This window comes from Astyanax mexicanus, chromosome 5, assembly GCF_023375975.1.
Source record: "Astyanax mexicanus isolate ESR-SI-001 chromosome 5, AstMex3_surface, whole genome shotgun sequence".
Taxonomy (NCBI): domain Eukaryota; kingdom Metazoa; phylum Chordata; class Actinopteri; order Characiformes; family Acestrorhamphidae; genus Astyanax; species Astyanax mexicanus.
Window position 1 is genome coordinate 24320657 of NC_064412.1, and position 18588 is coordinate 24339244.

Here is an 18588-nt window from a genome sequence, read left to right on the forward strand (position 1 = left end):
ATGCAAAAAATCAGGAAATCAGGAAAGGGGCAAACACTTTTTCACACCACTGTAAATGCAGCATGAGAAACCTTCACAACCTGCCTGCATGTGTTTACAGTGGCAATTATAAGGTGTTTAGAGATCCCCACCTCTACTTAGGATTAAAAGTGCATGTGTATCTGTGCACGTGTGTTTGTGAGAGAGAGAGGGAGCGTGTGCATGTGTGTACATACGACATTTCTTGGCAGCCTCTACACACAGGTCCTCAGCAGTGTGGCAGTCTTTAAAGTACTCAAGCTGGTTGGTGTCGGGCAGGTAGAAGTGAATCTCCAGGCCTCTCATGACAGCAGCCACTGTCAGCTCAGCCTTCTTCTGCTTCTTCATCTTCCCACACAGTTGCCTGCCCAGCTCCATGACTGCTAGCGTTGGCATCCAGACACTGCAGAAGAGAAGGGAGAGGGAGAGCACAGTACTTACAGATGTGTCCAGTCAAAACTTTCAGATGATGATGTTTGAGGCCTGAGGCAATCTGGACTTATGAGTAATAAGGATGTAAATGTAATAACACTCACAAAAAAAATTATCCACAAATTATTTTTTGAATAATAATAAAATAATTCAGCTGGACACTCTGTCACATAGATAGTGGTAGAGATTTCCACAAAAAACAGTAGGGGAGAGCGGGGTAATGTGAGACAACCCTTGTATCTTGGCAACTGAACACAATTGTGGTCATGTGACCATTATGTTGTCAAGTCCCTCCCATTTCCCACTGCTAGGAAGAGAAAGTTGTTGCTGGTGCTGTAAAGTTTTGGGTTTTTTCACAAAAAGGTGTTTTCTGCATGTAAAAGTAAATTTTCTTGATTTGAATTTAATCAACTATTTTATCAAAGTAAATTGATTCAGGTATAAAAACTAATATCATACGTGCTTATGAACTTTCAACATATCAAACCATGTGATTGATGGTAGTTGAAGATTAGCCTGATTTGCTAGAGATTATGTTTTTTCTAAAATGGTAGCTGTGGGGTTAAGTGAGACAAATGATGTGGGGTAAAGTGAAACACCGTCCCAGCCAATTGGACTGAGAAACATTGTGCAGGTAGGCTAGAGTGTGATTGCATAGATAAGAGATTACATGACTATATGATTCTGTAGGTTAACTTTCCAAAAGCAAAATCTATACTAATGAATACTGAACTTTTTAGGAAAAGAGTGGTTTGGCAGATTCCTAGCATGTCAACATCTCTCTGTATGAACTCCTGAGGCAACATCCCTGCGAAGGGCTACAACTTTTAATAAAACAACAGTGAGGGAGTTCTTCGAAAATCTCGCTGTAGTAATGGACAGGTGACAGAATCAATTCTTTAGTTGCATAAGTTTTATGGAGACTTTACCTGTAATTTTTGGCTTTGATTTCAATAAGGTTCTTCCCCTGTAACTCATCTTTAATAGACACGCATTCCCTCCACACATGATTTACAATGGGGATGAAACAGGTGTCTTTACAGTTCAAAAACCACAGCAGGTGCGCTATACATGATATAACACACTAATAGTGAGTGGGTTGTGATAATGACCAGTGAAACTTTGAACTGCAAAATATTAATGGACTGAATCTCCATGATTCTAACACTAGTCCGATATTAGTTATGGAATGTGTGGTTGTCAATCTAGCTGTAAGGATTGTAATTGTTACAACATGTAATGTTAATGGTAGTTTAAAAGTGGAAAACATAAGTGGAACAGCACACCCCCAACTGGTTCACTTTACCCCCTTAATTTCTCTGGTCTGTCTTAGTTTACCCCTGAGTTGGGGTAAAGTGAGACACAAGACCACTTTTTTTTAAAAACAAACATATTTTCATTGTCCTTTGTCTTGAAGACATTCTGATAACTTTAATAGCTAGGAAACATCCTGAATTAATTGGAAAAAAATTAAATTTTACTTATATATCATTGTAGCTCAGCTAGCAAGGGGCAAATGTAAAAAATGGCTCACATTATCCCGCTCTCCCCTACCAGTCAAAAATGTACATTTTTTTTTCATTAAATTTATTTTCTACATTATAGATTAATGTTTAAGATATGAAAACTATTAAGGGACACATATGGAATTACGTAGTAAACAAAACAATTGTTTGGCCTCCAGAATCCCCTGACCTAAACCTGATCAACTGAGATGGTGATTTGGGATAAGCTGGAGCTTCAGAACATGAAGGAAAAAACGGCAATTATTGTTCATCACCTCTAGGAACTCCTTCAAGATGCTGAGAAAACTATTCCAGGTGACTTTACCTCATGAAGACACTGTGATTAAAATACCAAGACTGTGCAGATCTGTCATTAAATGTGGCTACTTAAACAAATCAGAATTTGTTATATACTTTAGATTCTACTAAGAATTTTTGTTTACAAAACAATTCAGCATGTGGTCCTGTACATCATTAAATTACTTAAAATGTACAATGTAAAAAAAAACAAGAAGAAAAAGAAAGATATCACACTGAAGGGTTAGAAGTGTATCTACATTTTTACTGCTACTGTACATTAAAAATGGGCTGTAAAGTCCTATTTAAATCAAAATTACACAAATAAATATCTTGAATCTGAAATGGTTTCGCCAACTGATATAAAAAAATTATATGTTTTTATATGAAACCTTTTTGAAATGGTCCTATATTGCACCAAACATAGTTTTACTCTTGTTATGAGTGCAAAGAAGAGTTTTTCAGTACCCCTTAAATGGTCTGAACCTTTTTCAGATCTTAAAAAAAGGAAATAAAATGTACAAAGTAATTTTGGTTTCTGATCGTATTTTGTGTTACTGCTCCGTTGGTATTAGTGACTTTTATTTTGACATAGACTGCTTGTTACCTAGTGTTAATAACATTTATTTCAGATAAATCTCTGTATTAAATACTTTTATTTTGACATGAATCTTTTGTTGTTGTTGTTATTTATGCTTTGCTCCTGGTTAGTTTTTTTGCATTGCAATATAAACAACCAACAAAGTATAAAAAAAAAATAAGTAGACTTATTTTGACATTATCTGTTTGTATCAGTAACTTTTATTGTACACTTTGTTTGTTTGTTTGCCTCTTGCATGCTCTGGTTTTTGTTTCTTTTATTCTATTACCATATTTTGCAGACTTCAGCCCACTTAAAATCCTTAAATTTTCCCAAAAATCAAGAGTACTCCTTATGTATGAATTCTACCCGTTAGGTATTAGAAACAGTAAAGCCACTCCACTGAGGTACAGCATTATATGCATCGACATTAGCTGCTAACCGCATGGCAACGATTAGTTGATATAATCGACAATGTCTGTTATTTAAATTTGTTGACTACAAATTTCATTGTCGACTAATTGTTATTTGTAACAGTACACAAAGTGCTGGAGACAGAAGCGCAATGGGGGATGGGTAAATGGCTCACTCACACAGTTTACACTCAACTTAATCTGTTTCTCCAGAAGTGCCCAAACACAACATTTTACATATTTACTCACTAAATATCTTTTTTTTCACATTTAAACAACATCTACACATTTAAATGCTTTTTAAATCTCATGATTAGCTGTTTCTATCACTTTTAGAGATGGAGGACATGATAAAAATAATTGTTGACTAATAAAAAAAAAAAAAATCATCAGATTAGTTGACTACCAGAATAATCATTAGTTGCAGCCCTACTCACTAGTATAACTCTACTCTCCACTAGAGTTTCAGTGATATACCATGGTATGAAACTGCACGATTATCATACCTTGGGCGTTTGCTTTTTACCAATTTTGGTGAAAAAAGGCAAGAGCAGCTTCTATCCACCTCAACCTCCCTTACTAGCGCCTCATTCAAACACAGAGTGAAGAGAAGCTGATTTTACCCACATCCTCTAAAAAACAAAACTAACATCAGCAGTGTGATGATATTCTGATACCCCTAAATTAACACTGGATTGTTCTTTAGGACAGATTTTAAAAACAGTACCGTCAAAAGCTTTGGACACACCTTTTCATTCAATGTTTTTTTGTCCTGCATTGTAAATGAATACTGAATCATCCACACTATGAACACATAAGAACTCATGTAGTACCTTAAGAGTTAAACGAACCAAAATACTGTGAAGCATTTGGGTGGATTTTATAACTGGAGTGCTGTTAACTTGTGGTTTCTGAGGCTGGTAACTCTGATGAACTTATCCTGTTCAACAGAGATAACTCTTGGTCTTCCTTCCCTGAGGTGGTCCCGATGAGAGCCAGTTTCATCATAACATTTTTGACTACCTTTGTGAATGCACTAGAGGATACTTTTTAAAGTTCTTGAAATGTTTCAGATTGAATGAACTTTAGTTACTTAGTTGAGTAGTTCTTGCAAATAATATGGATTAGAATATTACTCAAATAGGACTATTTCCTGCATACAAACTCTACCTCTTCACAACTTTACAACTGATGCTCTCAAACACATTAAGAGGCAAGAAATTCAAGTAATGAACTCCTGTTAAGTTCAGCACAGCTGTTAACTGAAAGCCATTCCAAGTGACTCTACCTCATAAACCTGACTGAAAAAAAAAACAGTCAAGATGTGCAAAGCCTACTTTGGAAGAATCTATATAAAAATATACAATATATTCTAGGTTTAACTTTTTAAACTTTTTTTTATGTTTTTTCTTGATAGTTTGGAAGACTTTGATATTAATTGATAATTCAAAACATTTAAAAATAACGGAAAACCACAAAATTTAAGGTGTGTCCAAGTTTTCGAGTGGTACTGTATATTTATATATTTAATAAACACACAAATGCGTGTAAACAGTGTGAGGCTCAGATTCTCTCCAGATATCTCCAAATAGCGATTATACACTATACAAACCTCTAGCAACCTGCGTATATATCTCTCAGCTCACACCAGTGCCTACATACATATTTAAGATCATTTCCATCTTCTACTGCCCGAAATCACCACAAGACCACCACCCAGGCACAGATGCCGAAACTGAACAACAACCGTGCTGGAACCATGTGAACAACATCTCATTATTAATCTGCAGAGTCTGCTAATTTTATAATAATACACCAGTAAAATTATCAAAGTACCGGTAAGTGTTGTATGTGATGCTTGGGCTACTATTTGAAATCCATCTTTATTTTGCGCTAAGAATATGAATATTTCATACCACTGCAACCCCACATGCCAATAAGAAGACTAGAGAACCAATTGAGGTTTGCCATCCAATACATCTCTAATGTTTAACATAAAAATCAAACAAATGGTCCCTAACTTGACAAATAATAACTGACCAAATAAAACCAACAAATTAGGGCCACTTTTACCTGCTGCCTAAATGCAGTCTACACTTTTATAGCCTACACTATAAACTTTTTCAGAAATTATCGTTTTTAAACAGTTTAACCTCTAACAGGCCAGGACTTTTTGTCAATGTCCTGCCTGACATTACACCAATAAATATTGAGGATTTCTAGTCAAGCAATACATAAAAAGGTTTCATGTTTGATAAGGAACGTTACTGAAATATAGGAAAATCTGCAACTGTCAAAATATAATCAATAAAATCTTAATATTGGCTCTTTCCTAAACTTCATTTTGAAATCAATACAAATTCTGAATACAAATCAACCATTTTTTACATCTATCAAACATGCATAATTTGGGTTGATTCCTGTTTCTGATCTAAAATTATCAAGTAGAGTAAAGAGAAAACAGGCAGCTTCTCTAAGTGTACTGTAGGAGATTTCCAAGTCCTCAAATTTTCAGAGTGTAATAAGTTATTTTACTGCAGAGAAGAAGGGTTTTATATCACCTACACCTGCAAGGCATGTTAATAGGTTAACCTATTTGTTGAAGTAACTGTCTCTACAGTCAAGAAAAGGCTTTTAACTAAATTTTGAAGCACTGTTATAACAATTTGATTGCATTCAGTGACAAGAGCTTTAGTGAGATCGAGATGCTGAGTGATCCCCACCTGACTAGAGGTGTGCCAAAAAATCGATTCACATAAGAATCTTGATTCTCATTTACTACGATTCAGAATCGATTTAAAATGTCCCAAAATCGATTCTGAGGGGCGGGTTTTGGACTGATTTTGGGCTGGGTATTTTTGTTGGACCTGGCAACCCGCTTGTCCCTTCAAACCGAGGTCTTCCAGACCCACACAGAGCGTAGTAGGTGTTTGAGAATCACCGGTAAGATGGCAGAACAAGCACTATATTACCTTAGATTAACGTGTAGTTTTAATGTTTTATGGCAGAATGCTTCATAACAAGCATAAAAAAGATCGCTAGTAGTTTCAGTAACTGTTAGCTAGCTAACAAGCTAACTTTCCAGTTCCACCTTAAATAACGCTACAGGTGGCTGCGGGCTGCAGCATTTAAGGCGGAACGGAAAAATAACAATAAGCTAATCAGAGCTCATTTCAGCTCCTCATCACAGAGGAATTAAGGAATGGACAATATGAATTAATTTCTCCACCTCCTGCCCCCTTTCTGAAGAAATACAACGACCTTAAATTAACTAGTTAATCAGCAGCTGCTCCTGAACTTTAGCGCTCCACTGCTATCATCACATCAGCCCAGCAGCGTCACCTACACACCACCGCTAGTAGCCTGGTAATAAAGCAGTGTTATTTATTATTTATTTATTGTTCATTAACGTCATTGTGATATCCCAGTGATTCCTCTGTCACTGAGGACCCACATTCCTGCACATTTTATTGTTTTTGTAACACATTACTTGCTCCAGGACCAGTGTATATTATGGAGGGTTTTTTTTTCAATAAGATTCATAAGCCAGAAGCAGAAATTTTTATAATTCAAATCGTTTTGAATCAAAAATCGATTTTGAATCGAATCGTGGCCCCCAAAATCGGAATCGAATCGAATCGTGAGATAGTAATCGATTCCCACCCCTACACCTGACCTCATCCTCAACTCCCCAATTCATCTCCAATGTTTGGATGAAGCACCGTCATTCCAGAAAACTCAGTTCCACTGCTTCCCAGATCAATGCTGGAGGCTTTTATACTCATCAACTTTACGCCTGACTTGGGAACAATAGGTTTATATTCATTTACTCCAGAGTGTCCTATTCTATTGGCAGTGGATTTGCGCATCTACATTTTGTGTAAAACTGACCACTAATGCATTACTTGGTTGGAAGGATGCATCTAAAGTCATTCCACAATTATGCAACTAAACAAGTCCTGATGGTATGTGTCCACTAGCACTTTTCTTCAACAAATTCTACCGTGCCAGATCTCTCGGCTCTCCTTGTGGGCGTGTGGCATTGCTGAATTCAAATGAAGTAGGCAATCACACATATTTTTATATATATAAATATATTTTTTAAATCAACCTCACTGTAATTTATAGTTATGTAAATCCAGATTCTGCTGGTTTCAGCTTCTCTTCTGTTTTCTGTGGTTGAAAGGCGCCCACTCTGTGTGTGAGGCTTGTATGTAAGTGATGTAGCAGCCTGGATGGGTGGCTAAATTCATTTGAAAAAGTTGAGCTCTGCTGAACTTTTTTTGCCAGACAGCAAGGATGCGCTCAACGCAACCCAGCATGCATCCCCACAGCATGTAGCAGCTCTCTTTATTAAAATTAATAGGATACATTACGACTTAAGTGCAAGTGGACATGTACCGGTGATAAGTGTCCACTAGTCAGTTTCACACAAACACATAGATGACACAAAGATCCACCACTTACAGATGAACGTCAGATAATTTACATAAAATTGACATGAATCTGTTTCTTGACTGTTTTTAACACCAATATTTGAATAGATTTTTATGTAACTACTTTTATAGATTTTTATGTAACCATTTTCCAACCTCTCTTTACACCTTAGAATTAAACAGATTTTTGTTATTGCACCTTTATTATTGATATTAATTTAAATCAGTTGTGATTTAAATAATTGGTATTCCTACATTAAGTCTCATTTAAAAAAAAAACACTCTCTAGTACTGCAATGAATAGACAGGGCTAAACTGTGAGAAATGCACAGCAGATACTCAGTATGTAAATTAGTTGTTTCTCATGACATCAGAGACACTGTGCTTTCAAAACAGGCTGTTAGCAGATTAGTTTTCATATATGGACTGTAAAAACTGTAAGGGAAAAGGTATGTTTTAAAAAGGCAAGTGTTTATATATTACTTTAAATTTCTTTATTTCAATATAGCATGGTACATGCTGTTTTTCATGATAAGGGTTGCAAAATTCAACCAATACATGTAATAAATACACATACACAAACAATTTGCACAAATTTAAGTTAAGTTTTCTCCAACATCTGCTAAATATCTTCCTTTCCTGACAGATTCTACAAGTAGACTATTTTAACTTCCTTATTAAGTTATGTCTATTTAACACCCTAAAAGTTGCTTCATAATTTCAACATCATGTTGTAGATTCATTTTCTGAATATATAATTTGGTTTCAGAAACCACTTTGAATACCTTATGCTGTTTACCTAACAATGATTAAATTAAGAATTTGGACAAATTATTTATTTTAAATTCATTCATTTTAAATGCCATATTCTATAAAATAAGACTAATGACTTATTTTTTTAAAGGAATGCTCACACATAAGACTTTTCTTCCACTTTAAAAGATATGCCTTCATATCTTAACTGTTAGTCAAAACAAAGAGTTCCATACTACTTTCCCACTGGAGTCTCTCAGGCTGCTTGAGTAGCTTTTATGTCAGTATTGTTATACACCACTTTGCTTCCCGTCTGTGTCAAAACGGAACACTCTGTGACCATCCTTTTAATGCTCTATACCCACTAACTGTTCTACTGGTTTCATCTGACTGATTCAAACAAGTGTACGTGTACGGCAAGCAACCCTAAAGGTCATCCTGTTTGCAGGGTCTTAATGATGATTATGAAACTACTTCAAATATTGATGTGTTTTACAGTTTTTCCATTGGTTTATGATCTTTAAAACAAATCACCATCATCACCAGGACAGAAAACTGTTACTCATCTGTTATTTGTCTTGTTAGGTTGTTTTTTTACAGCTATTTTTTTCTATGTTGTATGTTTATTACTACTTATGTAAAAACATATGACACAGAATCCGCATATAGCTAATAGACAAATCAGAAAGGTTATGATTCATAACCTGTCTAGTATTTAGTGTCCTCTTTTTGGAAGTTTTCGGATCAGTAGATTAACAATAGGAAAAACCAGATGAAAGGTTAATATTTACTCTCATGCCAAAACACAGCTACCATATTTACAATCTGAAGTGACTAAGCTCTAAGCAGCACGTAGAACTGACTCCCCCTTTGGCCTTCTTAAACCTACTCCATCATCTATATCTAAGAAATGATGATAACATAAAAGCTATAGAAAAAAATTGTAGGAGAGAAATAAAGGCAATCCTTGATTTGTAATTTTTCCAACTATAAAAGTACTGAATTTTTTAAGACAGGAAACACATTATTGGAACAGTGACTGTTTATTATACTGTACACAGACAGAAATAAATAAACCAAATGCTGCCACTTGGAAAGTATGGTAAGCTATGTTTCCAAAGTCAACATTTAAACCCATATAGCACATTTTAATAAGCAGAAATATTTTATTGTAAAGAAAAAAAAGCTATATGGCTCAATCTGTTAGAGGAACATTTTGTTCCCAAGACATGAGCTTCAGCTTGCTCTTAATTAATAATGCTTAATAAAGAAAAAATAAAAGCTCAAACACAGAATAAGACTGCTCTGAAGAAAAAGAAAGATGACAACATATATTTAACTTTGATTAAACATGAGTGAATTTATCTCTTTATTAATTACTTAACCCTTTCAGACCCTGCATCCATTACACTGGAAATCATGTATTTTCTTTATTGTTAAACGTTTTGTTGCAAATATACCTATTGGATCAGTGGTTTGGTCCCATCCACTGGACTGGAAAAACAGTAGTACTAGAACCATTGTGGCAACAAAACAATTTTTACTAATTTAATGTGATTTTTTTACTGTTTATAAAATTAAAAAGTCAATATAAAATAATAAATATTAATCATTTTCAATGCAATGAAAATAAAAAAAACTATTAGATTTTTAGTTAATTAGATTTATTTGCTATACAGATTTTTATAGTGTTTTTAAGTCTTCTTTTCTTTGCATTACAGACCGAAAACAGAATTCTATTTCCATTCTTTTTTTTTATTACTGGACAAAATTAGGTCTGAAAGGGATAAATAGCTTTCTCTTATTAAATAATGCTTGTTTTTTTTGACAGTAAAACAACAATAACGCTGCAGGAATACAGACAAGACTTCAGAACAATCTGCTCTGAAGAAAACAGGCAGAAAAAACTGCATATTACAAAATTGTATATACATCTAACGTTTCCTATGACTAAATAATATATTAAAGCAGATTTTTTTTATATAACTTTATTAATTACAAAGTAATTACAAAGAAATCTGCATTCGGCTTCGTTTTAGTTTAACGAGCTAGCGTTAGTTAGCACTTAACGTTACTACAGTTGGTTAACTGGTTAGTTAAAAGTTAACCTGGTTAAAGTTAAATAAAACACTGATAAAACGTTACACTCTTATAAAGAGTAATTAATTAATTTTCTTTCATTACTGTAAAAAAAACTCGCTTCGTGGCTGTTTATTTACACTTTAAAATAATCTAAAGTACTAATATAACCAAGTTATCTATAGATATTAAACTCTCGAAACTCGCGCACTCATCTCAAAACAAAAAGTAACACCTCTAGCGGGCAAAAAAACAACCCACCAGCAAAATACTTAGCTAACTAGCTTTACAAACGTAGCTAATACTGAACTACATTAGAACAATGTGGCTAACTAACTTAGCTGGTTAGCTAGTTAAATAACTGGTATAGTTGGTGCTTTAATACCGAACACTCAGTTCGTGTTCGGTTAGCTATGGGAGCTAGTTAGCTATAGCTGCGTCAGGTTGTCTAGAAACCTTCCTCTACGGAAGACAGACAGTCAGCTATGCTAAGCTATTTTAACTAAACAAGCTAAAGAGAGCCAGCGAGCAAGCGTCTAATATTCTATAGCCACAATACTAAGGCAGAACTCCCGCTGGGTACTGAAACAAAAACCATGGCCCACCACTGCACTGCTGCCATCAAAACGGCTCTGAATCAAGCGTTTCTTCTTACCTCGTCAGGCAGACTGAGTTACTTCCGTTGGTTTTCGATCATCACAGATGTTTAGAGTAAAAAAACTCCTCCTCGGCCTTTATTCATAAGTTGTTGTAATAAAGTTGGCATAAAATAAAGCGGCTTATAAAGCTAGATAATATATATGTCCTCTGCTGTATATATTTCCATAGCAGAGGTCGTCTTTAAAGCGGTTTATCGTCAGCTACTGGCTCGAAGTTCACAATCTAGCTTCGGCTAACCTTTCCTGTCAAGCGTCTAAAGATTCCCGAAAATAGGGGGTCACAGCGAGATGAAAATGCGCGGCGCCTATTAGCTGATCGGCCTGTCAATCAACTGTGATGCCAATTGAGTTAACCCTTAGGCGGGGACCGCAGAGCTTTAGCGCTCTCCACAGTCAGCGCGTTTAAAGAGATGCGAGAGCGTTAACTATAGCGGTGGGTAACCCAGGTCCAAAAGGGAAAAATCCAACCCGGGGTTTTGTACCAACAGCCTGGGCGGCTCTGTGTATAGCTGAGCTGCAGCAGAGCCGTCCAGGCAGTTGGTACAAAACCCTGGGTCGGATTTTAAAGTTACCCACTTGGCTTACCCACTTGTAGTTAAGTAGGAAGGGATGGAAAGTATGGAACTCTTTCTTTGTGGGTTTCATATCTTAAAAGATAATACATCAGTGTTACTCGTTCAGTGTGTAACTCAAAAGATAAAGGCTATTTTTATTATTTTTATAATAATACCAAAGTATTAGAACCTAACTGACTGTAGACATTCTTTCTATGTTCTGTAAATTCTCCTTTAATCGCTGTATTTTTATCACCTGTAATGAATGGGGTACTTATGTTACACGTTGTTATTAAGTCAGTGTTAACATTCATATGAACTATTTGGAACAGGTAGAGGCTGATTTATAAAGTTAATTAATGCAAGATTATTGCTTTCTTTGCATTCTTTTAAATGCAGTGCTTCATCAAAAATAGCCGACGATTTGTATGTGCTCAATAAATCCAGAATGTATTTTGTTTTGTTTGGTCTACTTTTGTTCTCAGTTATCCTTTATTAAAAGTTTTGTTTATTAAAAATGATAATAAAAAACTTTAACTGGATACAATGTAAAAATACTAAATTAGTTTAGCCTTAAAATGACTTAATATGATAGCATACATCTCAACTGTTTCTATTTTACAACGTCAAATAAATAATTTGAATTAAATAATACTATGCAAAATAAAAAGCAGGTAAAATTAACATATTTTTTCAATCTAACACTGCTCCGTCTTTTTACAGTATAATTTACAGAGAAATAAATAACACAAATATTGCTTTGTTTGCATTATTTAAATGCAGTGCTTCGTCCGAGGTGGCCAATTTATTTGTGGTCAATAAATCAGGAATTTTGTTGAATCATGAATTTAGTTTATATTGTTTGTTCTGGTCTGATTTTGTTCTCAGTTATCCTTCATTAAATGTTTTGTTTATTAGAAATAACAAGAAATCTTTAACTGTGTACAATATTAAAGTTCAGCCTTAAACTTACTTTATATGATAAACACCATCTCAATTGTTTTTATTTTACAGCATCAAATGATACAGTATAATATAAAAATTATAAAAGAGATTAGATTAACATAATATTTTATTATCAAACACTGTCCTATGTTTTTACTGTATACTTTATAGAGATATAAATAACAAAAACAAAATTACACATGCAATACAATCCGAATTGTTTTGATGTATTATTAACCAATGAATTATGATTAACTGCATCAAGCCAAAACGTACAGTATTTTTAGCCGGCAACACGCAGCAAAGCAAGGCACATCTAATATCCTACTGTGTTAAATGAAGCAGAAGGTCTTTAAGACCTGGAGGTTTTCAGTCTGCCCTAAAGGGAGGAACTTCCCGTCCTCGCAATCAGATGAGTTGTCAGAAACGTAGGCTGCAATTTCACAAGAAGGCTGGCTGGTGTGGCGGAGCACTTAGGGACCGTGGCGCAGATCAATACTGTATTGATCTGAACATGCTGAGACTGTAGCTATTCCCATCAAAAGCGGTTCAATATCAGCACTCAGAAACACTGTGGCTAACCTGAAAAAAAAAATCACACACAGCTAACTGCTGTCTCATATTAGCTCATATTATGTAATCTTGTTTCAGCATTACTGCATGAAATAAGAGAGCACATGCAGCTATGGAAAAAAAAAACAGAACACTTCCGTTTCTGAATCAGATTCTCTGATTTTGCTAATTGTAAGTATATGTTTGAGTAAAATGAAAATTGTTGTTTTATTCTATAAACTACTAAAAAGATTCCTCCCAAATTCCAAATAACACTATTGTTGATTAGAGCATTATTTGCAGAAAATGAGAAATGGCATGTATGAAATAACAAAAAGGATGCAGAGCTTTTAGACCTCAAATAATGCAAAGAAAACAAATTCATATTCTTAAAGAGTTCAGAAATCAATATTTGGTGAAATAATCCTGGTTTTTAATCACAGTTTTAATGCATCTTGGCATGTTCTCCTCCAGTCTTACACAGTGCTTTTGGACAACTTTATGCCACTTCTGGTACAAACATTCAGGCAATACAGCTTGGTTTTATAGCTTATGATCATCCATCTTTCTCTTGATTATATTCCAGAGGTTTTCAATTTGTTAAAATCAAAGAAACTCATCATTTTTGAATGGTCTCCTATCATGTAAATAATGTGCTGCTTCTGTGGTGTTAACTGCATAGCCAAGATGCAGTAGCATCACTATCACTTCACCACAAAATCACCACTATTAAAATGTTAACAGAAAAAAGATTAATGTAAAGAAAGAAAGAGTTTTTTTTCCTTGCAGTGCAAAATGTATTAAGTGCAAAAAGCCACTTTTATGAAAAAAAGGAAAATGTATTTATCTTAAAATCTAATCTACCTTAACTTTCAGTAGAAAAAAAATAGTCATACTGGAACATTTCCAAACAAAAATTCCTTAGGTTGGATGAGTCACTTTAGAGAGTGGGTGTGTGGAGAAATGCCTTCACGCTTTGGAAAGGGTAATATTGCATGATTTTCACACACAAAACTGGAAAAAAAATGTAAAAAAAAAAAAAACAACATACTGCAGCACGAGTCACACAAGTTTCGATCCCTCCAAAAAACAGCATGAACAGGAAGACAAAAAATAAGTGGAAATGAGAACAGGAAAAAAAGAACCCGGAGAAAGAGGAAGAGAAACTTTGGATAACTTTGTTTACCAAATGTGTGATCAAATGCTTCATAGTGTTGCACGGGACACGATTTGTGCCATTAACTGTCAGCAACTCCCCTTAACTCTTGTTTGCAAGCTTGATAGGAAACTCAAAAATGGAGCTGGAATGCCCAGATGAGTCAGTTTGGGGGATATCTGAGAGCGGTGGTGATTAGAGGCAGAAACACACCAGCTTCCAAAAAAAGATAGCTGTTTTTTTTAAGGCAGAAGTTGCTATTTTACGAGGTAGTAAGATAACAGTATATTAAGAAAAAAACAATTAAGTAAAATAAGGAGACAAGTGCAAATTTAATTAATTGCATTCTTTATTACAGAATACCAAAAAACACACCCTTTAAAAAAAATAAGTCTGTGTAAAACTGTGTTTATTTATTGTAAAATTAAATAAAACACAACATTATTTGTTAGAAAAAAATTATATTTTTAATTACATTCTTTTAAATTAATTAAATTTATACTTAATTTCTTATAAAAAAGTAACTCTAAACATAAGAAACATAACTATTTTTTAAATGTTACATTTTATAAAATAAGAAACCTTGTTTAGTTCACATTACATAGGATAAAGAAGACATCTACAGTTTCTTCGTTAGCACCTGGTGTCAAGATGGCTGCCATCCTTCAGTTATCACAGTACTGTACCTTTAAGACGGACAGCATCAGCACTGTGATAACTGAACCAGGGCAGCCTGTCACATCAAGCAGAGCCAGGACACTGGACTATCCATCCGTTTCCACTTGTTTAGATACCTTACCTTACCTTGAATTAAAATATGTAAAATAGAACAGAACATATGTAAAAACACATCATTACAACTTTAGAATAGAATTACAGTGATATTTAAAAGTACAAAAGTGTATTTTAAAACAAACAACTATGAAAAAACTACTGCAATACTACTGCAAAATCTACAGGTCATTTAGAACAAACTGTGAACAATGTTTAACTAAGGCTAAATTTGAATTGGACATTATAAAGCTACCTTAATTAGTTTTGTTGTTAAATGTTGGTAACAAAAAAAGTACAATGTTAATAGCACTGGACTGCATATACTTAATGCACTTAATAATAGGTAAAATTTACATGACATTATTTCTATATATTTATATGTAACTTATGGTTAACTTTTGAAACGTTGGTTTGTAAAAAAAATAATAAAATTTTGATTAAACAAAATTTGTTTTAGTTTTTTTGTGGAAATAATAAATTGTGTAATTTTAAGAAATGTATATAAGCTGTATATATATAGCTACAATAAGTCTGTATATATTAACTTTATTTAATATGCAATAATATGCACTGCACTCAGAAAGCATCTAATTTCAGGACACTCCACACCCAAGCTAATTCTAACGCTAAGTCAAACACCCAAACCCCACAACAGGCCTCTCAATAATTAATACAAACCATCCTCCTTACGTCAGACTTGTTATTATCTCACCGAACTCCGCCCACGGAGCGCGACACTCCTCCAGCCGTCCAATAGCGTGTCGCTCTCGACCGGGCTCCGCCCATGTCAGCCCCGCCCTCCCTGCAAATCTCTTCTTGTAAACAACTCGATCAGCCCCGTCGTGTTTTGCCATGGCAGGACGGCGCAAGCTCCTGCCAGAACGAGCTAACATAACATCTGCGCAATGGACAAAAAATAGAAGGCACACGAGAAAAAAACACGCATTTCACCTGAGACACAAAGCTATTACATCTTTAAAAAACTTAAAATATTATCGCTCTAAATTTTGTGCGTTAGCTTTTTTTCTCTAAATAAAGTCATGCAGAACGACGCAATGATACAGAAATCCAGAAATCATACCAACAGGTAATAATAATAAAAAATGTCTTCCTAAAGGAAAACATCACATTATTTGTTTATCTCTTAACCTCTTGTTGTAATGCGACTCGTCAGCTTGCTATGTTCATCTATCTACAAGCACGCTGGTATGTCATGCGCTGGCAGCTCCCAGTGGAATGTAGTTAATAAATTATAAATATTACACGCATGTACTTTTACACGTTACATAGCATTAGCATAGAGCAAACAGACCAACCGAAACGCACTGCAAATCAACATAAACAACATGAAATTTTGCAAAGCTTAAACAAAGTGGTAGAAAAGCAGAAAAAAATCTTCCCTCCTGCATGTTGTGAAGTGCGCGCTCCCATTTCGCACAGTGCAGTGCGCGCGTGCTAACGCCCAGCAGCAGCAGCACACACCCCTCTCTCGCGCCCAAAACAAACACACCACTTACATACAGAACAAACGTATAGCACCTTATATCACCCCTTTACCTGAATAGACGTGATGTTTTCCACAATGCAGAGTTACTCATCCGCGTTTTTCCACGTTTCCCTCTCGTGTTTACGTGAATCTATTTTAATGACGCAGCAAGCCCTCAGCGCGCAACGTGACTGTCGCCATTTTTGTGTTGTTATTGAAATCTCAAACCATGTGACAAAAATAAAATAACACGCTTCCGGCTGCTCGTCCTGAAAAGTGCACGCCAGTGTTGCTGGAGAAGACGAATAACCCGTTGTGTTGTAATAAAGCAAAAAAAGAAAAGAGGGAGAGAGAGATAGAGAGATATCATCACCTGATAGAGATGTTGTCAACAAGAGCCCATTCCATTAGGCTCTGCCGCCACCACAAGGTTCCTCATAAGTCAGTTTATTCGCAGGGTGAGTTGAGAGCAGAGCTGAGAGCAGCGTGGTCGACGCGTGTACTGTGTCATTCCAACACACAGAAAAAAAAACGTGAAAACACTGCAAACAATGGTGGCTATCTGGAAGCTTTCCGAATCCAAGCTGCTCTCTATATCAACAAGTGTGCCTCGTCCCAATGCAGCCAGAAAAAAATGGTCAAGTGATCACCTGCAGGTCCATGAAGAAATGACGACTTGTCACCTGACAAGATGTCCCCTATAAAAAAAATCTTCACTATTTGATAACCAGAACTTTCGCTGTCCTGTAGAGGCGAAGGGAGCAGCCCAAACACACAATTAAATAAAAACATAGTTATGTACTTATGAGGTCCAAAAATTCCAGAAGTATCGACTGACTTATGCAACTGCAGTCTTGGTCCACCAGAGGATCTGAAGTGCGTGTGCCTATTTTAAAATATATAAAGATTAAACGCTGTGTGTCAGACAACATGCTGAAGAACCGAACGGAACGGAATAATACTAAAAAAAAGTCAAAAACATCAACAGACAAAATTATGTGGTTGTCACACTCAGGCACAATAAAAAAAGTATTTTCACATTAAAAACCACTCTAAAATAAAAAAAAATAAATACTTATTGCCCAGCAGATCAAGCTTATTATTTTAATAGACAAACTACAACATAAAAGACGGTTTAATGAAAAATATATAAATATAAATAATATAATAAATAATAATAAAAAGACCTGATGTGATAACAACCACATAAGTCTATTTCTATAAGTATATATATATATATATATATATATATATATATATATATATATATATATATATATATATATATATATAATAAATGGTATTAAATGGCAAAGAATACAGGTTGTGCGCAAGCAAAGCAGACCACAAATTGAACAGAACTCTTGCCTCTATTTTTGCTTCATTCATACTTTCATTCTGTTCTATTGCTCCTATAACTCCTAGATTCTGGGCTTTAGCATTATAATTAAAAAGGATACCAGAATGAGAAATAACACCAGTTACTTTCTGTGCTCATATATGGATAAGTGAATGGATAGTATTCACAACAGGGGAGGAAACAGAACAGACAAACTGCTTCAATGACAGTACAGATAAAAGATACACTACCATGAATTCCATGCTGGTCTAAGAAACTGGTTTATGCTGATCTGGTGATCTTCCAGTGTTAGGTACCACTATACAAAACAGAAAAAACTGAGCATGCACTGCTTTTAGGCTGATCTATGCTGTCAGAGAAACAATGGAACTATAAGTATAAAGTTACATTTTAAGTTTAGAAGGTTTATACATTTAAACAAAATAATCCTACACAATAAGTAATATTTAATACATATTGTTTCACATTTACATCAATGTAAAATGTAAGAATTTAAAGGTTTTTGTTGCGTTTCTCCTAAAAATATATATTTTGTAATGTTATAATGCACATGTTAAGTAAATTAACTCAAACAGGCAATTACCTAGTG

General features: G+C 34.8%; 1 protein-coding gene across 1 annotated transcript in view; it reads right to left on the reverse strand.

Moving 5' to 3' along the window:
* The window catches only part of jak1 (Janus kinase 1), a 51786-nt gene extending 40345 nt beyond the window's left edge, over positions 1-11441 (reverse strand). Inside the window, exons 1-2 of the mRNA XM_022675867.2 lie at positions 11169-11441; positions 216-421 (exon numbers count right to left, since the gene is read on the reverse strand). Of these exons, the coding sequence (XP_022531588.2) occupies positions 216-414 (199 nt within the window). The 5' untranslated portion in view covers positions 415-421; positions 11169-11441. The remainder of the gene's footprint in view (positions 1-215; positions 422-11168) is intronic.
* Between the last annotated feature and the right edge of the window lie 7147 nt (positions 11442-18588).